A 23,148-nucleotide genomic window follows, 5' to 3' on the forward strand; every position below is an offset into this window, starting at 1 on the left:
TTCCAGCTGGAATGAGAAACACATGTTCGTGGCAATACAGATTCCTTTCCAGAAACTCACTCAAGGAGGCGGGTTGATTGCTTTTCTCCTTGTGATTCCACACAATATTAAATTCAGATTTCAAGCTGAACTCAGCCTTGAAACTTTACACAGTAGTACTCTGTGGGGATAGAAAGACTTTTCCAATGAACAGCTGGCTTTCAAAAATGACCCTAGTGATGTGGAAGGAGGAGAAGAATCATTGAAAAATGAAATACAACACTCCTTTAGAGATGGACAGGAGACTGTTCCTCTCAGCCTGCTGTTCACAGCATGCATTTATTATATTTGGGGTTATTTATTTTCACTCACGAGGACGAAGGCCTATGGAAGCAGAGTGGCTCATTTATAAGGAGATTCTGGAGGCAACAGCTTGTGTAAGTTAAGGCTCCTTGTATGATCACTCAGGATTCCAGAGAGTGCCAGGCGAGGCAGGCATGGGGACAAAGCCTGACAATTATGTGACAATTCAGTAGGGAACAGAATCCAAAGACTGTAAAAATCCTGCATTTGCCACATGGACAAATGGGAGAGGGAGGTGGGAGATGAAGGACTTCAGTTCTAACCCTGCTCTCGCTCCCACGTCTCGTGGCTCTCTTTTCCCCACGTGTAACACAGAGCAAGTGAAGCCTCAGTTTCTCAGAGAGATGTGGTAAGGATAAATGAGACAAAATGCCAAGATGCCATGCATTTTTAATTGCAGCAGTGCTTTAGAAATCGGAGGCGTCGTTATTATCTGTATTCGTACTACATCACGTTCTTAACCGCGTGCGCCACCTTTGGGGATTCTCCACAGCCTCTTTTAAATCCTGATGTATAGGAGCATTGATATGAACGGAAGACACATTTTATTAAAAACAACGACAACCCACATATATTTCCTAACTTGTCCTCTGAAAATTCCAATACACAACCACCAACCCAGTAGCAAAGAGAATTGCTAGTGCCCGGCTTGTGGCCTTGAAATATTATTTCTCATAAAAGGAAATCAGGCAGGGCTCCTTGAAGAAATGGCTGGAGCAAGAAATGTGTAAGATGAGACTAGGCCATTTTATCATACCAGATAACAAGGAAGAAACCAAAATCTACTAGGGTTATGTCAAAAGAATCTGGGAGTCAGTCTGAAGAGTGTGCCACTGACCAAAAATGGGACAATTTGACCATTAGTAGAGATAATAACTTCAATGGATTGAAACATATTAGATAATTTTATTCTATGAGTTCATAATGGTATTAGGAAATTAATTTGCTACCATTAGTAGGTTCGAAGATCAACTTATTATACTGAAAATAGTAAATAAAGGGAAACAATTGAGCATTTGTCCCTTCTTTCTTATTTGAACTATACCTCAAATAACCAAGTAGTTAATTTGAGAATATCTCTATATGAAACTATTCCCACTAATAAATGGAAAAGCAATGGCAAAATTAAAATATGACTTTGCAATCCCTAATGACCTAATGGATCTAAGCAATGAGCATCCATGGCCACTGAAATCATGAAAGCATAAACAAGATGACATTAGGTGCCTCCTGATGGAAGATGACAGTGCCACCTATCCAGCTATACTGCTTAAAAAACAAAACAAAACAAAACAAAAAACGGAAAATAAGATACTTAGGAATAAATTTAACCAAAGCGGTGAAGGACCTATATGCTGGAAACTATAAGACATTGATGGAAGAAATTGAAGAAGACACAAATAAATGGACAGATAGTCTGTGTTTATGGATTGGAATTATTACCATCATTAAAATGTCCACATTACCCTAAACAATCTATGGACTCAATGCAATCCCTAACAAAATTCCAATGGCGCAGCATAGAAACACGAAAATGAACAAACAATCTTAAAATGTGTTTGAAACTGCAAAAGATCCCAAGTAGCCAAAGCAATCTTGAGAAAGAACAAAGCTAGAGGCATTACACTCCCTGATTTCAAACTATATTACAAAGCTATAGTAATCAAAACAGTATGGGATGGGCATAAAAACAGACACACAGATCAGTAGAACAAAATGGATAGCCCAGAAATAAGCCCATACATATATGGTCAATTAATTTATAACAAAGGAGCCAAGAATATATGGTGGGGAAAAGACAGACCCCTTAATAAATGGTGTTGGGAAAACTGGACAGCCACGTGAAAAAGAATGAAACTAGACCACTATCTTACTCATACACAAAAATTAACGCAAAATGGATTAAAGACTTGATTCTAAGACCTGAAACCATAAAACTCCTAGAAGAAAACATAGTTGGTAACCCCCTTGACATCAGTCTTGGCAATGATTTTTTGATTTGACACCAAAAGCACAGGCAGCAAAAGCAAAAATAAATAAGTGAGACTGTATCAAACTAAAAATCTTCTGTGCAACAAAGGAAACCATCAACAAAATGAAAAGGCAACCTACTGAATGGGAAAAAATAGTTGCAAATCCTATATCTGGTAAGGGGTTAATATCTAAAACATATAAAGAACTCCTACAACTTGGTAGCGAAAAGGCAAACAACCCAATAAAAAAATGGGCAGAGGATCTGAATAGACATTTTTCCAAAGAAGACATACAGATGGCCAACAGTTCGTGGAAAGATGCTCAAAATCACTCCTCCTCAGGAAAATGCAAATCAAAACCACAATGAGATACCACCTCATACCTGTTGGAATGGCTCCTATCAAAAGATAAGAAATTACAAGTATTGGAAGAGATGTGGAGTAAAGGGAAGCCTCCTGCACTGTTGGTGAGAATGGAAATTGATGCAGCCACTACGGAACACGGTATGGAGGTTCCTCAAAAAAAGTTACAAATAGAATTTCCACATGACCCAGAAATTCCACTTTAGGTATCCATCCAGAGAAAATGAAAACGCAAACTCGAAAAGGTACCTGCTCCCCATGTTCGTTGCAGCATTATTTACAATAGGCAAGATATGGGGACAACTTAATTGTCCATTAACAGCTGAATGGCTAAAGAAGATGTGTGTGTGTATATAATCCTATTCAGCCATAAAAAAAATGAAATTTTGCCATTTGTAACAGCACGGATGGACCCTCAAGGCATTATATTAAGTAGGTAAGTTGGAGAAAGACAAATGCTGTATGATTTCACTTTTAGGTAGAATCTTTAAAAAATAAAACAAAGCTCATGGCTATAGAGGCAGATTGGTTTGTTGCCAGAGGCAGAGGGTGGGAGTTGAAGAAGTGGGTGAATGGAGTCAAAGGTAAAAACTTCCAGTTATAAAATAAACGAGTCTTGGGGATACAATGTATGGCATAGTGACTATAGTTAATGATACCATATTATATACTGTAAGTCGCTACGAGAATAGATCTTAAGAGTTCTCATCACCAGAAAAAATACTTGTAACTGTGTGTGGTGGATGTTAACGAGACTTGTGATCACTGCACAATATATATAAATATGGAATCGTGTTGTATACCTGAAACTGATATAATGTTGCATATCAATTATACCTCAATAAAAAAATAAAGTTATGATAAAGACTAAAAAAAAAATCAAGCCTGAACCTTAGAAAGCCTCAAGATTCCACTCTCAGTTTACAAGAGATCTAGAACAAAGCAATATATTAAGAAGCCACAGAGATGCAATCAGAAAGCAAACTAGACTGTAGGAAATTCTACAAGCAAACAATGCACCTGGTGCAAAATAAAATATAGAACTTAAAAAAAAAAGGAGCTGGAGATGGAAGGGAAAAGCATAGATTAAAAAAAATAAGAGAAATCAAAATTGCAAACGGTAGGTCTTATTTAGATTCTGATTCAAACAAAGCACTAATATTTTATGATATTCATAAGACAACTGAAATATTGAGTAATGGGCTATTTGAAGATATTAAGAAATAATCATTTAAACAATTGTGATGACCGTTGGCATATTTTTGAAGTGTTTTTTAGAGATACATGGTAAAATACAATGGATAAGATGATGTGATATCTGAGACTTGCTCAGAAAAATACTGGGAGCAGGGAGGTGGATGAAAGAAAGGAAAAGCCAGTATTCATCATGACTTGATAAAGCCAGAAGCTAGGTGCATGGGGGGTGCGTTATACTATTCCAACTACTTTTTGATGTTGGATATTATTTTGATATCGGTGAAGTCTGGTATAATATTTGATTAGCCATTTTCTATTCGGTGCACTAATTACTTCAGTAACTTATTACTATCTTTATTAAGTGAATAACTCCACTCGCCAATGAAGCAGACCACTAGGGCCATATCCTGAGCATGTGTAACCTGCTAGTTCCGGGGAATTTAGGCAACTCATTTACCCCTTCCGTTCTGTCCCATCTGCACAATGGGGGTTATGAGAGGGCCTCCTTGATAAGGTTATTGAGAGGTTACCCAAGATAAAGGCTTTTGCACGGTGCTCTGCACAAAGGGAGTGTCTGATAAATACTGGCTGCCAATTACAGTGAAAATCTCTAAGTTTGCTGGCTTCTTCTTTTGCTAACTTATTATAATTCTTGGAAACTGCAAGCCGAGTGGTGAAGGAAATGCAAGATTCTGGATTTGGATTTTAATTTATCCCACACAGCTTTCTACAAGTAGGAAAAGATACGGGGTAGGTTGATATTCATTCACAGCTCACAGTTCTTCAGAAACTGATAACCAACAGACCCCTTTCTTACGGTAGTCTTTCATCACTGGGCAGTGGTGGGATTCCCTCAAAGGCACAGCCTGAAACACAGCATGTGGCTTTCACTTCCCCTCCAGCTCTGTTTTCTGATTCTTGTGGTGCATTCTGAGCCATTTGCAAGTGCTCTCTGGGAACACCATCTAGCCCCTGTTCCACCTCTTTCCCCTATCTTGAACATTCTCCTTGTCCATACGTTCCAGCCACACTCGCCGTCTCTTTGTCCTTCAAACACACTTGTTCTTCTTGCCTTTTCTGCCAGAAGAAAGAATGCTCTGTTCCTGATTTTCACATGGCTCCATTCTTGTCATTCAAGAAGCTGAAGTGTCACCTCCCAAGGAGCCTTCCCTTCCCTTCCCTACATGCCCACCCACAGTTGCTCTTCCTTCCCAGTAAATATCACTTATTTTTACTTTCATATTAGCACTTTTCACTGCTTGATAGTTTCTCGTCCAGTCTGTGTTTATTATGTTGATCCCCCATGAGCACAGAAGGTCCATGAAAGAGGACTCTTCTCTACCTTACTGACCACTGCATTCCTCTCCACCAGGACAGTGCTAGTAGAACCCACAGTAGGAACACACAGTAGGAACTCAACATTGATTGAATTAATGCATGACTAAATCCAAGAGTCAATAAGGAGTTGAAAACGCAACATACCAACAGCATCAGAGAGTCCGTATACCCTTTGGCCGTATGCATCTGTCTTATCCCAGATGAAGGTGTAGGCCAGGTTGGGAGAGGCCTGGAATGACTTCTGGAAGAGGTGCCCCTCTACAGCGACCATCAGGTGAACCTTGATAAGGTTCAGGGGCACCGTGGACTGGGTCATGGTGATCTTCAACAGAGACTTATAGCCTGCGGTCCTGGAGCTCAGGTAGCGAAGCTTCACATTGGTACCAGGGAGCTCAATTTCTTCATGAAGAACCTGGAGAGGAGAAACGTGGTAGACGTACTGCAGCTAGTGAATTCTGGGCAAGTGGGCTACTTGCAAACCTGAGGTTGCCTGTCTGTTGCCCCTCTCACCAAAACAACATGTCTTATGTGGGATGCAAGAACCACTTCCCATGACCGAGAGAGAGAGAGACAGAAAACAGCCAAACTTTATCCTACACCATGGAGTGAAGGGGCTGAGGTTATGATTTTTGGATTAATAATTATTCCTGGTCACTGTTGTGTTTCTTTTTAAAAACCACACTGTTGGCAAAAGATGTAAATAAGAACAGCAGGCTTTATTGCTAGCTGCATGTAAGGAGGCCACAAGAGGCTGTAATTATATGAACCTGCAACTTCCAGTGACAATTGGTATAAAGCAACAGGGAGGCAATAATGTAATATGCCCTCTGTCCTAACACCGATGTAGATCATTAAAGTGCCTCTTATCATGTATCTCTGTGACTAACAGGAACAAAAGGCAATTTGCAGGTGGGTTGCACAGATGTATATTGTTTTTATTTTATTAAAAGCTCCGGTGATTGCCAAAGCCTTGAATGACGATCTGAAAACATCTGGAATGTCCAGGAGAGATTCAGTTTTCTCTCCAGTGACCCTCCATTCTATTGTGTTCCTACATTTTGTCCCTCCCCCTTAATGTTACTTTCTGGCCCACCCAGAGAGTGAGATGCGCTGAGGGGAAGCTGGCCAGCCAGTCTGGGTGAGAGCAGTGTTGAAGAGTCCTACTCCGGTACCCGCCATTCCTACCTGGGTCTCAGGCACAATGGGATTCTGCCCAGGGGCCGCACTGAAGAAGGTGGACAGGGGGGAGGAGATGATGATAGGATCTGGTCGGACAAAGCCACTGAGGTCACAGCTGGGGATGGAGTTCTCCTCAGTCTTCATCACCAGGGTGTCCATGGCATAAAAGCTATTCCACGGTAGCCACACGGTGCGCTCCTGGCTCATGAATGGGGCTCGCTCGAAGTGCAGGGTCAAGGAGGCTCCTCCGTTGGCGATCAGGTCAAACCTGGAGAGGGGGTAAGTGGGCTCACTGAGAGGGATGAACTTGCCTTTAGACAAGGCAGGGGCTCTGAACTCTGCCCGAGGGCAGTGGGAGGGACAGAGCACGCAAGAGAACAAGGTGGGCTTTGGAGGCAGATGGGCTGAGTTAGAACCCAATCTCTACCACTTACTAGCCATGTGGCTGTGGGCAAGTTATTAACCCTCTCTGAGCCCATTTCTTCATCTGTGAATTGGGAATAATTATACCCACTTCCTAGTATGGCTGAGACAATGACAAACGATGAGTGCAGAGCAGGGGTCAGCAAACTTTGCCCACGAGCTAAATCCAACCCGCCACCTGTTTTGGCAAACAAAAGTTTTGTTGGAGAACAGCCACGCCGATTTGTTTACTTATCCTCTCCAGCTGATTTCGTGCTGCAGAGGCAGAGCTGAGTAGTTGTAACAGAAACCATATGGCGTGCAAAGCCTAAAATATTTACTATCTGGCCCTTTACAGAAAATGTTCCCCCGCCCCTGCTGTAAAGCGTTTTGCATTGTGCTGGACTAACAGAAGCGTTCAATAAAAGCAGAGTTATAACGCTTACTGCTAAGTCACGGGAGGGCCTCATTAAAGCTTTCTTCTCATCTACCTGGACTCTTACGTGACCTATATTTGGTTTCCCAGAGCCTTACCTTTTGCGATACAACTGACATATAACATTAGTTTCAGGTGACAACATAAGGATTTGGTATTTGTATATATTACCAAATGACGGCCACAAAATCTAGTTAACATCTGTTACTACACGTAGTTACAAACTTTTTTTTTGTGATGCAAACCTGTAAGATTTATTCTCTTAGCAACTTTCAATAGGCAATACAGTGTTATTCACTATAGTCCCCATGCTGTATATTACATCCCCAGAATTTACTTATTTTTTTATGTGGGAGTTTATACCTTCTGAACCCTTCATCCGTCTTGCCCTGTTTCTGATATGTTTGATAACTGTTCTTTTTTTTTTTTTTAATGATTTTTTATTATGTTAGTCACCATACAGTACATCCCCGGTTTCCGATGTAAAGTTCGATGATTTATTAGTTGCGTATAGCACCCAGTGTACCATGCAATACGTGCCCTCCTTACTACCCATCACCAGTCTCTCCCATTCCCCCACCCCCTCCCCTCTGAGGCCCCCAGTTTGTTTCTCACAGTCCATAGTCTCTCATGCTTCATTCCCCCTTCTGATTAACCCCCTTTCTTTTTTTTTTCTTTTTTTTTTCATATTTTCTTTTCTTTTCTTTTTTTTAATTTAATTTTATTTTATTATATTATGTTAATCACCATACAGTACATCCCCAGATTCCGATGTAAAGTTTGATGCTTCATTAGTTGCGTATAACACCCAGTGCACCATGCAATACGTGCCCTCCTTACTACCCATCACCAGTCTATCCCATTCCCCCACCCCCTCCCCTCTGAAGTCTTCAGTTTGTTTCTCATAGTCCATAGTCTCTCATGCTTCATTCCCCCTTCTGATTAACCCCCTTTCTTTATCCCTTTCTTCCCCTTCCTAGTTCTTATGTTCCATAGATGAGAGAAATCATATGATAGTTGTCTTTCTCTGCTTGACTTTGATAACTGTTCTTAAACCTTATTCCTGTTCGTTCCTCAAGAGCTGGACAAAGGTGTATTACTAACAAAGTAAAACAAAGGTAGTTCTTTCCCAATTAACAGAAAAGCAGGAGGTTAATGGGGAGACGTCTCCCAATTTTAAGTTTTGTTCCTCTACCAGGATCTCAACTCTTCAAGGGTTGGTGGTGCTTTCTTGGTCACTTCAGAATTTCTAGCAATTAACAGAGTTTCTGATCATAGTAAAAACTCAGTGAAAATACACAGACACACTGGCTTCACCCAATTTGGGTAATACTTCTGGTGGGTTTTGTTTGTGTACTTTTCATTGTTTACTTTGTTTTTGCTTGTTTACTTTTGGTGTTTTTTAACAGACATAAAATGCATGAGCGAGGAGCACATGAATACTGAGGTAAATATCAGAGCATGCATAATACAGCACTTTATTAACTTGTTTGTATATTTTTGGGCATGCATACTGCTGGGGATGGTTTTGTACAGGACACAGAAGAGAGTCAAATGTCTTGATGTGGGATAGAACCAAACCATCAATGTCTGTGGCACGCACTACTATACAACAGATTGTGTGACTCCTCCGAGCATTCACAATACATCCTGTTACTTCCAGGGCTTTGCAACCTGAACAGGCTGGAGAGGCACCAATCCTGGAGGTTGGATAGATGATATGGGAAGTGGGTTTGGGCTGTAATTAGTCAGGAAGCAGCTGAGAGTGATGGGGCAGCATAAGGTAGGGGCCGGCAGCAGGCCAAGGACTCAGAAATGTCCTCTGTGTTGTCATAGGGCTTTGCAGGGTGAGAACACTGGCTTCTAAGAATGAACAAGGGCTGGGGTAGGTCTGCACACTACACATTCACGGTCCTAGTGCTTTAAAAGAATTAGATTTCACTACAAAAGTGTCTGAGTGAGGGGGCACCTAGGTGCTGTAGTCGGTTAAGCATCCAACTCTTGGTTTCAGCTCAGGTCGTAATCTCAGAGTCCTAGGATCCAGCCCCATGGCAGGCTCCTTGCTCAGTGGGGCGTCTGCTTGGGATACTTTCGCCCCTCTCCCCCATGCCTGACTCTCCCCTTCTAAAATAAATAAATAAATAAATGAACGAATAAATAAATAAATAAATAAATAAATAAGTAAATCTTTAAAAAAAATAGAAATGTGTGAGGGAGGTATCAGAAACTTTGTGAATATTGAGGTTTTGATGGAAAACATCAGATGTCTTCTTGGGGTTTCAGAGGTGGAAATATGAGAATAACGTTATTGTGGGCTGGTCAATTTTGAAACTACCTGCAAGAGTACCTTAGGACATCAGAGAGTAAGGCCAAACTCTTCACCAGAGAAAGGCAAGACCACAGATCTTACCCACATGCTACGGCCATGATTTTCCAGACTCCAGTTTTATAGAAAAAAGCGTTGCATCAGATTTACAGTAACTGTCTTCCTTGTCATTTGGAATAGAAGGCAATAGTTTGTGGGGTTTTTTAGCCCAGGGTGGGTGAGTGATTTCCTCATCCCATAGATTTCTTTTCTTCTTCTTCTTTAAATTTCAACTCCATGCCCAGTGGATTAAGGAAATAACATAGCTTTCATCTTGGTGGGGGCTGCACGGGTGCATGTTTCCAATCAGAAGATAATAGGGAAAGGTTGCCTTCTTCACACAGCAGGGTGACAGCTAAATGTATTTAATTAGACTTCTCTGATTACATCCCACCCCCTCAAAACAGGCACGAAAACAACACAGCTCCTAAAGCCACAGATGAAAGCAGACGGGGTTCACCGCAGGACACTATGTCATGTGGATCCTGTCACCCTGCACTGCCTTTGATTTAAAATAGGAGTTTCCAAGAGCCACTCTGCCTTTTTCTTTCTAGAATCTGCCCTCCCCCAGCTCCGGCCTCAACACAAGCACACGCACAGAAAAGCACTTACCTGACTCGGAGAGAGGGAGAACGATGGCTAGCAGCAGCCCTAGGTAGGCTGGCCCTTCCATTTGCTTTTCATTCTGGATCCCACACCATAAAGCAAAAAATATATTTGGGGGGATCCTCCCTGGGGCTCTGGCCTGGTGAGCCCCGCAGCCCACAAGGGGAAGCCATGTGGTTCCAAGCCAGGAGCACCATCTGTCTCCTCGCCTGCACCCTCAGCCCTGAGTAGGCAGAGCTCACACGGATACTTACGTGCCATCTTGGCGGGTAATGGTGTAGCCGTATTTTGGGTACTTGACAAAAGACACGTTCACTCCAACCAGAGGAGTCCCATCTGTAGTTACTACTTGGCCTCGAATGAGAGAAACCAAGCTGAGAGAAAAAGAAACACGAGTCCTGAGCCACACAGAGGAGAATAAGGACACCAGGGGGCAGGTCAAGTTCTCTTTCCCTATTGCTGCTCTCCCCACCCATCCTCCTCTGGTCACTAAGGTAAGAAGACTTTCGACATTTCTGGATTCACATGATCACCCCTCATGGGGAGGACTTAACGCTTGCTTTCCTTGAGGGGCAGAACCGGTGACACGTCGGAGTGAAATCCACGGACAGCCTCCCCACTCACTTGGATGGGCAATGGGGTCTCCTGTGCACATTCCCTCTCCCCCTGCCTGGCCTTGCTCCATTTCTTGACATCATTTGGCTTTTGTTTGGCTCGAGCTTCAGGCTGCCCCTCACCACTCGTGCTCGTGCCTTAGTCTGGCACAGAGAGTATTATACTCGGGTGAGAGCTTCCCCATCTGGCTACTCATTTCCTTTTTTGGCTTTGGAGAAAGGCAATGTTACTCCCCTCCTCCAGGCTGGGATGTCAGAGGGAATGGAGGGAAGCACACAGAGGTGGTTTTTTTTTTGTTTGTTTGTTTGTTTTTAATGAGGCTGGGACATCTACATACATGTTTTTTGCTACCCTCTAAGAGCAAAATTTCTCACAATCCGTGAGAGCCTGAGGAAAAGAGAATATGGTAGATATATTTTTTTCTGAATTCTATCTTGGATTCTGGATTCCACCTAACTCTATTTCTCTTGTATCAAATTCCTTCTATCTTGATGGGGCAGGGGTGGTGGTGGCTGAAATCCCACTCAACTTTTTTCCACTGTCAGTGAAAGCTCTCCTCTCTCCAGATCACAGTAACTAGAACTTTCTCAAGGATGCCAGTATCCAACGAGCAACTTCTGCAAAATCCCATAAAGCAACAGAGATGCCACAACAATCCCCTCAAAAACCACAGAGGCAGAAGGCACATGCCTCCTCTTACCTAAATTTTCTGATTTCACAGAGAAATGCACTTAGCCCCCATTTTTGCACTTAGCCACCAGCCCACCAGGCAGGTCTGCAGCTGTATGGGGAGGCTTCAAGCCACTGGGCATTTGGCAAAGACAGAGAGGTTAGCAGGTTTCCAGGTTCCTGGCATAGTCCCAGTTTCTGGTGTAGGTAATCAAGCTGACCTGTTCTTTGCCAGAATCTTGTCCAAGTCTGCTCAGTTTTTGGAATGCACTTATTCCTGCCATCTCAGGTGACCCCAGAACTAGAGGGATGCTTTCTCTAAGCACCTCTCTTTTTATTAGCAATACCCCCGACCGTTCAACTCCAACCCTTTGATGATCTTGGGAGGGTTTAGACTGTTCCACTGACAGCTCTAATTGTCTGCTACGGGCTACCTAACAAATGCATCCCATTTTTAGCTTCTGGTTCCAACTATAATGCTAGAGTCTTTTGAAAGTGGAAAACTAAATTATGAAAATAATTCTTTTGTTCAATTCCATTTTCTTATCTTAGCGCCGACTAAGATTTCTTTCATGCCTTCCGAGACACTATTTTCAATCGATGTGTGTTGATGACCGCACGGTACAAAGCATTGGTGATGAGAAAACAAAATTGGGAGTATGTCCCACAGTGGTCCCCCCCTTTTTTATACCACTGTTATTTCTTTTAAATCATTCCTATAGCATAAGACTTTGTAGAGCGTCCCAGGAATAAAAGGGGCCTGGTTGCCTAGGCTTCCTACCCTCTATTTTCCTAATTCTTTATTGTTGCTGGCTTCATATCGTTTCTAGGCAGACAATTCACAGAAAAGACTCAGCTAAGACATGCTATCGGTTCATTTCTATTTATGATTATTGATGTGTAACAATTATCACATTATCTAGATAGTGAGATCTGCTCTATAAATTATAGTGGTGGAGTCAAGGCATTTTAGTGATTTTTGTATGCCATTATCTCGGGGAAATGCCTTCTTAGAAGTCTTGAATTAACTTCTTTTTTACTCCTAGCTTTCTCCTTCATTTTTCTGTCAGAGGATAATGCACTAAAATTCACATGCTTGGTGAACTTCAACCTATGTCTTGGAGTAACATTTTGTATTTCTGAATTATGTCTCTATGCCGACATGCTGGAACATGGGCTCGTGTGGGTGGTGTTATCTATTGCGACTTTCAAAGCTCCAGAGAAGATTTCTCTAAAGCAAGTTTCTTTTGCCAGATCTCTGGGGCGGGTCTAGTCCACCAAATATTCCGGAGTCCCTGCCTCCTCTCCTGCATCTTGGCTGTAGCTTGAGGAACCTTCTGGAAGTGGTAACTTTGATGAGGAGGAGAAGATTGAATTTTAAGGGACAAAAAAGAGAGTATCAGGAAATTACTGGATTTAGGGTAAAAAAAATGAAATGTTAACAGGAAGCTGAACAGAGCATGGGCCTTTGAAAGAGGCATTTACTGTAAGAGCAAACTGTATGCGAGCCCTACTGAAATGCTTCCAGCCTGGTGCAGGGGCCGTTCATGACTCTTGGCCACAGGAGTTATGTTCGTAATTGAAGGAAGCACAGCTGTAGAATCCCTGTCCCAGAACTAGGATTTAACAAGCAAATACTTTTGTGATCAAACATTTGTGGTTTCTTTTATTTTTGAGGGGTTCTTGTATTAAAGTAACAATATCACTGTGTGAGTACATTCTATAATACTATTCTAACTTTATCAATCAAGAAAATGAAATCTGTGAGGTTAAATAACTTGCCTAACATGGCACAGGCTAGGGGGTGTCAGGGCTGAAGTAGGAAAGGGCTGAGATTATTTTTTCTTTTCTGTTTTCGTTTTAGGAAAACAATAGGAGCGAGGCTAAAGTTGCTAGCCCGAAGTGACCGTGTTAAGTGCCCTCATACTCAAATTGCTGCCAGGAACCGGGGCTGTGCAACTTTCCAGAGAGCTCCTAGGGGCTGTGGAATTAATTGGCTGTACCATTACCTCCCACCTCCCCATCCCACCTTCGCCAGGCTATCCCAAGGGGGAGGAGCAGAATCTGAGTCGTGGCCTGATGCTGTTTCCTCCCCAAAGTCTAGTGTGGGGGCCACCAAGAGAATCATTTATAAAGCTAGGGGCTCCCGTGAGAGGTGAAGTCTGGCATTTCCTTTGCTGGCTCGAAGCCTGCTTGAGCAGCGTACTTCCTGAGTTGCTTCTGGGCCTCCCCAGAACTAAGCGAGGATAAGGAGAAGTAAGAGAAGGACGGCACGAGGAGGATGGTTAGAGGGGTAAGGAGGCCAGAAGCACCCCACTCAAGTTCAAGGTTCCTAGAAGTTTCATGAGAGAGGACTCAGCCATCAGCTCTTATTTCCCCATGGGAAGGAGCACCGAGATGAGACAGACATCCCTCAGGAGACCATACCTGCCATCCTCACATGTGCAGACACCATCGACATCTGGACCCAGACCCACCAAGACAGAGATTGTGATATGCAGGCAGGCCATAAGAAGACCCCTGCCTCTCTGTCCTTCCTCTCACCCCCAGAATCAGAAACAGTGCCTAGGAAGGAGAAGGGGATGGGATGCCTCAAAGACATCTCTTCCCCTTACTCTCCTCTCCAGGGGTACAGCTCTAACTTGTCCTGGGAGGAAGGGAGAGGCCTAGCTGACTATAAAATAAACCCAGAATTTGCCCCAGAATTGCTTCAAATTAGCAACTGAGAGCAAAAGTAAACTCAAGAGAAATCCCATCATTTTGGAAAGAGAGGTAAAATGCCCCAGCACGACATCTCGCCCAAAGCAGGCCAACAGTGGGTGCAGTTGCTGGGGTTGCTGGGAGGACCGGAGATGGTCTACATAAAGTCTCTGGCTCTTCAGATGTGCTCAATAAATTCTAATTTATGTTATTCAGTTAATAACTGCTTTCAAAAATACCCCACTGAATGAAATATTTCAGTGATGATCAGACAAAAGGCACTGTCAGAAGTATTTCATAAAGAGAGATACAATAACAACAACAATATCATAAAATAATAGATTATAAAAATGATCTGAAAGCCAGACCATCCACAGATGTCTCCAGCAGGTTCTGGATGGAAGGTGGCCAAATCCCACAGAGAGGAAAGGGCTCTCTGTGAACCAGAGAGAGGAGCTGCCCTCATGGGGTAGTTTCTAGGCCAACTGGGCCCACCGGAAAACCAGAAGCACTTCTTCCTGCTCTGCCAGGAAGGAAACCCACCACCTTGGCAAACTGTACGTACAGAAGGGTGCCCACCTGCTATTGAAGGGGTTGTCTCCGGGGATGATGTGGGTGCTGTCCTTGCCTGCCAAGAGCTTGATGCGGTCGTAGAAGGATTTCACCGCAGGCGAGTCTGTCTGGCTCTGCTGAATGATGTCCAGGGGGTCCCGGGACCCTCGGCAGAGCAAGCTGTTCTGACAGGCCGACTGCAAGCAGCAGTCGGGGTCCAGGCAGTCCACCAGGCCATCTAGAAGGGCAGAGAAGGGCCAGGGTCAGTGAAGCTGCTGAGAGATGCTCACACCTTTGTCAGAACAGCACCCGCCCTTCCCCAGGGCTTGAAATGTCAGGTCTCACACAGCGAGTCTAGTCTAATTCCAGTACGGATGCCGAGGAAAGAAAAGCCCGAGAGGAAATCATCGACAGTGTGGACAAATGATTATCTCCAGGTTGTAGATCAGTGTGTGTCTCCCTTCTTTCTTTCTTCGACTTTTCTAGGATTTCTACTTTTTCGGTTACGAGCAAGTATTACTTGCGTGGTTGGAAACAAAAACACACATTTGGTTTTGAACAGCACAGCACAAAAAATTATCCATAGCCAGTTCTCGGCGCCTGAGCTAACGGGCGCACCAGTAATCAAAATGTGTGGGAGCCCTTAAGTCCTGCTGGAATAGAGAAAAATATTCCATCCCCGCTCCCGCTCAGACAGGGAGGGTACTGCTGATCAGTCTGACAACTGGGTGGGGTGAGTTCTACATTTTCCAGGAAATGTGGAGAGACGGCTTTAGTTGGAGTGCCCAGAAATTAAGCTATCGGTTCACCGAATTACTTCTGGGGCGACCTTGCCGCACACCTGTAGTGCTTTGCACGTTCTGATTTACTTGCCTAGATCCCTGCCCCTCCACCCCTTTCCTGTGCTGATTCCTATCATTCATCTACCATTGAACAAATATTTGAGCGCTATCCATGTTCTGGAGATGAAACATGGAACAAAGGATGAAGAACGATGGCGTTTGTTCTTAGGGAGCTGATGGTACAGTGGAGGCAGAAAAAGATATGACTTATCCTCTAACACCCAGACTAGGTATGGCCACCTCTTCTAGGAAGCCTTCCTGGTGATGCCTCTGGCCAGGTTAGGGTATCCCTGCTCTGCATATCCCTGAATCAGAGTTTCCCAGAGAATAGTTCTGCATCAAAATCCCATGGGGAGAATCAAGGGTCTACCCTGGGGCTTCCCAGGGAGAGCCTCCAGAAGCAGGTCCTGGCACCTGCCTTTTCCATATGTTTCTCAGGTGATTTTAATGCACGATAAGTTTTAGACACCCTTGGTAATGCCAACTTCGTTGTGCTAGAATTTTCTCTGGGTGCTCGCCTTCCTGTCTGGAAAATGAACTCTTTGAAGAGAATAACAGTGTCTTATTCATCTCTATATTCACAACTTACTTAGTGCCAACCACGGAATTGGGCACCCAACAAAGGTTTGTTGAATGAATAAACGACTGTTTCCCCTTCTTCTCCTGTGTGTTAGGGCTGGGCATGGGAATGTTTTGGGCAGCCTTTGCTCCTTGGAATTCCCTATTAGAATGGATTAGTTGGCCAACCCTGATTCACTCCGCTGGGTGAACTGACTGAACACACAGAAGAGAGAAAGGCTTGGAGGATAACTTGCTTTCACCGCCCAGATTTGATAGCAAGGTACTTTGGGGCCGTAATTAACATCATAGAAACATGTGCTCAGACCCTGGGCTGTGACTTGACAAACACGTGTCCTGGAACACTGAACCAGAGGCCTGCCTGCGTGCTTTCAATTTAGTACAATGTAATTTTTTGGCATTACTCTTTTCGTTTGGTTCTGCTAATGAAATTGAAATATGTAATTTCACCAAAGTTCCACTGTAATTTAGCAATTAATGTACAATTATTTTAATGCATTACTTTCTTTTTAGCAAACAAACAAATTAGGAGGTTGTGTGTTTTGCTTGGCTTTAAATTACTAAAACTAGCCTCTCATTTTCCACATGGGCAAATGCTGCTTCTGTGGCTCGTAACACATTCAGATTTACAAAATTTCCTAGAAATGCAGACGCGGGAGGGTGAGCAGGCACGCACACACTTTAAATTTAGAGACTTTCCAAGTCGAGGCTCTGAACACCTCTGCCTGATGTGCTGGCTGAATCGGGGACTCCCCAGAGGCTCACAAATCTCAGACCCAAGAAACAGGGCCAGAGAATTGTATCTCAGCAGCAGGATGATGCTGGGGCACCGTCTCAGATCTATGTTCAGATTGTATAGTGGATCCCAGAGCTCTTGGCAGAATAAGGAAAAGACAAGAAAAAAATCCGCATAGCATGCTGCCTTTAACATCACCTTCCACGGACTGCCTTCGCCAGATGGAAGGAATCTACCGTGGAATGCCTGCTTTGGATTTAAAATTATCCCGCTGAGATCTGTTGGCGGTGCTTCCTTCAGCAGATGCAGAAACGTCTCAGGTGAGAAGAAACACATGGCTATTAGCACTATAGATTTCCTTAAGGCCGCCGGCCTCTTCCCATTCGAAGTTCCATCTGTCTCGGGTGGCCTTTCCCTCCTGAAGCTGGGAACATCTCCTACCCCCCATCCGATTTACCACCCCCTCCATATGACCAGCTTGAGAACCTCATCGGGCCCAAACAGTAACTCAGGACAGTTTTCCTATTAAGCACTCAACACCTTCCTCCCACACCCTTGCTCATCTGTTACTCGTTCTGGACTTGAGACTTCTTCAAAAGTGTGGACCTCAAATTTCCCCACTGTTTTGTCGATTCGAGGGCTTTTTATTTAAGGGCCTGTCTGGCAGGAGATGTCCTATAAACACATCAGCAATAGCAGATGGCAAATGTTAAAAACAGAAAAAAAAAAAAGGATAGAAATGATTTCCGCCCACATATTTACATTTACCTGCTCCGGAGATGGCGCATTTGGGGTTCTATCGGTTATTAAGTGTGAGCATACGTTATGCCTGTAATGACCTCATCATGTTGCGTGATTATGGGCTGCTGCTGCTGAATGCTTTCCGACGACACCGTGAACTTTAAATTGGCACTCCAATCTCCCAGTGGCCTGTCAGTCATGAGAGCCGCATCTTTATGCCAGCAAGCCCCTCGCATGGAGTCTGACATGGCAATCTTCAGTAAATTACCCTGTCACTGACAATCTTGCAGTTATCTCGCAAACAATCAAGCAGGCAATCAAACTGTTCTGAATTGCCAGTTCAGGACCTGAGAGGCTGCCGGCGTCTCTATTCAACAGGGGTGCGAGAGCGGCACAGCCCTCCCCGACGCTGGACGGTTTCTTTCTCTATTTATCCACCTACTTGTTTGTCTGGTGGGCTTTTTCCCAGGGAGGGTGGGGGGAAAGGTGTGCAGCGTCCTCGCAAAGGACCCAATTCTGATTCAGTGTTTGGGGAAAGTGACCCAGGCCTTCCGGACCAGGCCCCGTAGCAGTGCGGCACGTTTGTGTCACGTGTCCTCATTTACTTCACTCCGTGAGATGTGGCCATGGAGAATTATCTAGGTGCTGTCAGAAGGCAGGCTAAACCACAGCTCTGGCTGCATGCCACACGCATATGTCATTCACTAATTGTAATGGCCATTTCAGAGAAATACGGATGTGGAAAAACTTTCTGGGAACAATATGTGAGATATTCTTTTTACTGCTTTTGATAAAGAAAATCAGAATCTTCCGTAACGGGTCTAGCAAAAGGAAGCAGAAATCAGCATGATGCTAAATTGAATCCTTTGGATTAGAATTCCTAAGGTAAAATTTTAACCAAAAAGCCTACACAGTGTCCGAGGGAAGAGCCTGGCCTCTGGAATCAGATAGATTTGGGTTTGAGGCTCATGCCCTCTAGTCCCTGGCTGTATAGATAGATAGATAGAAAGATAGAAAGATAACCAGCCTTGCCGAACCTCAACTCCTTTGCTATTTAAAACTGAGTTATAATAATGCATACATCATAGGATTCTGTGATGGGGAACAAATGAATTGATATATATATATATATAGTTAGTCTGACATAGAATGTATTCAATGAACCGTGGTATTACTATAACCAGAAACTCTGCAAAGTTTTCAGCTTTTTCAGTTTATAAAAACCGGACGTGGATATCAGTGAAATTAATATCCCCTGTTGGAGTCATTCACTGGTGTGTGCTATGGGTAGGTTGAATCTTGGCAAGAATGTGATGTTTCCACACAGTGATAAGTTACTCGGCAGTGATAATAAATGCTATAGATTGAACAAGATTTAGATAAATCTTGATTTCAATCCTCATGGCAGCGCCGCAGAGCAGAACAGAACCCTTAAGCTGCACACTCTGGACCAGGGTGTCTGCGGACCCTTTGCAATGAACCGCTCTGCACCGCAGCTGCCCCACATACAAAATGTAGGCGATGATGACGTTAGAAAGTGCTGTTTCGAGGATTAAAACAGTTCTTACATACACGGCACTTGGAACAGTGCCTGGTACAGTGACTACTCAGTGAACGATGTGTTCTTCCCATCATCACGCCATCACCCACCCTAGAGAGTTGGAAACTGAGGCTCAGAGAAGCTAAGTAAGTTATCCAAGTGGCTTAGCAGCAGCTCTGGATGAAAAGTAGGAAAAGGCAACCCGTGAGATCATTACCTTCTGGCTTCTTCATTATCAGAAGGAGGAGACCTTTCTTTCCCAAAGGGAGTCTGAAGCCAGGGCAGTGGACACCCACCAACTGAGAAAGGATGGGTGGCCATGAGATTTAATTCCTTCTGCAGGCCTGCCTACAGCTACAGCTGGGAAAGAGTCAGGCTGGTTGAAACAAGCTTCTAAAAAGGAATCAACAGGAGAAACAAGATGCTTGGGAATTCATTCCCTGCCATGCAGGCTGCCGGGGACCGCACTATTTACCTGTGAGATCAAACCCCCATTCAGCTGTTTACCATTGGCCCAAGGTGGCACTTGCCTTCTGGGCTGGCTACAAGTTTGTGCGAGCTGTTTCCATCCCTTGCCTAGTTCGCGTCGTTGGATTTTTAAAGGAGCTCCCGAATAGGCAAAAGACAGAACCTCAAAGTCTTCCCCAAACACATACTAGTGAAGTTATGCTAAGTGGGGAGGAGGCCACGGGTCAATGGCGAGGCTGCAGAGAGCCATAGTAGATGCTGGATAGTTCAGAGTTGGCTGAAACAAACACATCTTTTCTGGTGGGGGAAGGCTGCCTGAGTCCGCACATCACTCTTACGGAGAAGGGAGGTCTCTAGGAATGAGAGGGTGTTTATTTCATTCATTTCATTTTTTCCCTCTTTGATCTTTGTAAACTGGGCAGCTGATGGAGAATCCAGATGGAACCGTTTTGCTCAATTTTGGTGGCTTTTATTCCCTGTGTATGCAAGTGATTCCCTTTATAACTTGCCTGAACTCTCCAGCTTTCTTGGGTATTAAAGGCTTCAGGAAAACATTTAAATTTACTTTTCTTAGTTTCATTTTGTGACACAAAATCACCTCCAACAATTCACTTCAGGTGTCATGGAGAACTCTGCTAGTGTCTGCACATAGGACCTGACTGGGAACTGGTCAGTATCTCAGATTTTAAAAATGAACTTCACACTTTCCAGATCATGGTCCGATGAGAGGCATCACCAACCACCAAATCTACCTTCCCTACTTGTCTGGCCAAGAGGCTGGTTAAAACTAGGAAGAGTACACATGGCTCCATTTATAGGATGTTCAGAATAGGCAAAGTTAATCAATTATGGTAAAAAGTTAGAAACTCTAGTTACCTTAATGGGGAGGTACTGGCTGGGAACTTGCTGGGTGCTGGAAATGTTCTAGATCTTATTCACCTGGCTATACACACATCAAGGTGTGCATTTAAGACAATGCAATTTATATACTTGCTAACAGACTGACTTTAGGCAAGATACCAACCTGCCTGTGTTCTGTCTTCCTTATTTGCAGAGCGGGCATGATGGTGACACCTCCCAGGAGCAATGGGAGGACTGAGATAACCCACACTAGATGGATGAACAGCTGTGAGCACCTAGTAACCTTGTACGTGCTTCTGAATCTCTTCTCCTTCTTTTCTTCTTGGCATCGTATAGGTCCCTTTAGCATACAGAGTGAGGTACTTGCCAAGTTCTCATTTCCCCAAGGAAAATAGAGGGAATCCAGGTGGTGCACCCAATAAATCTTAGGGCCCTTCTTGAGATCAGTTAGTGATGGCGAAGTAGAAAATTAACAAAGAGTGGAGAAAAGTGGGGAGGCAACAAGTTGGGGCAAGAAGGAAGAAGCCTGTGCTGCTTGCTCTTTGAAGGGAAATAAAGGAGTGGCGGAAGCTGGCTGGCAAAGGCCAAAGGCGCCTGAACGGCCAGGCGCATTTAGAGACTCTGGAATAAAAAGAAATATGGCAACCCTACAATTTTTTTGCCTTGGGAGTTATTATTTTTTTAAGGTGAGCTCCTTTAGGACCATATCTAAGTATGTGGGGTCCCTAGCAAATATTTTTTTGCCACACCCCTGTCTATATAAACAACTTGAGTCACCCGAATTGACATATCAGCACCATTCTCATGCTGATCTCACAAGATCTTGCAAAATACTCCTGCAGCCAACAGGAGCAATCTACTTGCCAATATGTCCACTGGAATTAAGATTGGGCACTGGGCCCTGAGATATCTCATAAATGCAAATCCCCAAACATCTCTGAAAATCTGGTCAACCTCACATGCACGGCGATGGGGTGCGGGATGGCAGAGGGTCAGAGAACACCCTGAAAGGGAGAAACTGCTGACCCTGGCGAGTCACTGCCACTGGGGGAGCACTTCGAAAATTTCAAGAAGAGGGGGCACTCCAAAGTTCAAGGACACCCAGAATAGCACTGGATTCTTGGCCCAGTTAGACATATAACAAAAGAATACAGGCTTTAGAGTCGGAATGGTTCAAACCTGTTCCATAATTCATTAGCTATGTAACTTTGGCAAGTGACTGACTTCCTGTGACTCAGTTTTCCCAGCTATAGAATGGACTCAATAGTACCTAATTCACCAAAGAGCATGGAGATGCTATAAGATGGTGCATATGAAAAGAGATGGTGAAGGTATTGCACAGAAGGCACAGCAAAAGCTCCACCAATGGAGGCTATTCGTCATGATATTTTCTGCTCTCCACCAGGGAAGGCACTGTTCCATTTGCATTTTACCCAATGCTTGCTGACAAGTTGGAAGGGAGGGATAATTGAAAGTATCCTGGCTTGATGTAACTAAAAAGTGAAAGGAGCAGGCAAGGCTGACTTGATTTAACCTGGCAATATGAGATTAGTTCTTCATTGCCTCTGTTAGGTCTCCCGCATTGCCATCCTTTTAAAGCAATAGATTGGCTGACAGGGTGCTCATTTGGAAGGTTTCACCTGCCATTAATACCCTGGCTGCCTGATGGACCATCGTTACGCAGGCATCCCCTCCCTTCCAACCAGAGCATGTACCATTCTTAAATATTGCAAGAAGTGAAATTGTATTTGCACTCCTTCTGGAAGGCCTGTTGGAAGCTTTTCTCTTGCTTTGTGCCAACTCTTTTTTGACAGTCTCTGAGTTCCAAGGCCAGAGATCCTTGCCCCAAAGCACCTTTGGCTTTTCTTATGACTTAGCAATGGAAGATCAATCATGTCTGACCAGAGATCTGGCAGAGTGGAGGCCCCACTGAGAGCTGCATTTTCTGGGTTTTCTACTCTTCAGGATGGATGTGGGAAAGAAAGCAAAGGGTGCTTAGGAAAACCCAGGCACTGTTACTGAAGACAGGAATATAATCTAGGTAAGACCACATCTTAAAAGGACTTTTGGCTTACCTTGAAGCTATTGGGGCATCTGGTCAACCCCTCACTCATGCGGGTGGGGGTGAGGGTTGGTGGGAATTTTATGACAATGAGCTTGCAATGTATGTCCATTTTTTTTTTTTGGAGTTTATTAAAACTAAAGAAATGGGAAAAAAAACCCAAAACAAATATCATCAATAAAAACCTTTAAAACCAATGTTTCTTAAAATCTAACCAGCATTGAAATCACCTGGGACCTTGTTAAAATATAGATTCTAATTCTCTGGTCCTACTGTGGTCTGCATTTTATTTTTTATTTTTATTTATTTTTATTTATATACATATTTTTTGTGGTCTGCACTTCTTACAAGTTTCCAGGTGATGCTGATGCTACTGTTCTGAGCACTAACTTCCAGAAGTCAGGCACTAAAGCACTGTTGGTCAAGGTGTGCTCCCTGACCTCCCGGCCTGGAACCACCTCAGTGATTTTAAAATGCTGATTCTTGCTGTCACCCAGGCCTACTGAATTTCCGAGTGTGAAAACTGAGAATGTGCATTATTTTTTAAGGATTTATTAACAGAGAGAGACATAGAGAGAGCAT

General features: G+C 43.7%; 1 protein-coding gene across 1 annotated transcript in view; it reads right to left on the reverse strand.

Annotated features, from left to right (window-relative positions):
- The window catches only part of TENM2 (teneurin transmembrane protein 2), a 1,230,113-nt gene that overhangs the window by 70,544 nt on the left and 1,136,421 nt on the right, over positions 1-23,148 (reverse strand). The window contains exons 17-20 of the mRNA XM_034655661.1: positions 14,765-14,975; positions 10,456-10,575; positions 6,399-6,660; positions 5,358-5,625 (exon numbers count right to left, since the gene is read on the reverse strand). Of these exons, the coding sequence (XP_034511552.1) occupies positions 5,358-5,625; positions 6,399-6,660; positions 10,456-10,575; positions 14,765-14,975 (861 nt within the window). The remainder of the gene's footprint in view (positions 1-5,357; positions 5,626-6,398; positions 6,661-10,455; positions 10,576-14,764; positions 14,976-23,148) is intronic.

The sequence above is a fragment of the Ailuropoda melanoleuca genome, chromosome 3, assembly GCF_002007445.2.
Source record: "Ailuropoda melanoleuca isolate Jingjing chromosome 3, ASM200744v2, whole genome shotgun sequence".
Classification (NCBI taxonomy): Eukaryota; Metazoa; Chordata; class Mammalia; order Carnivora; family Ursidae; genus Ailuropoda; species Ailuropoda melanoleuca.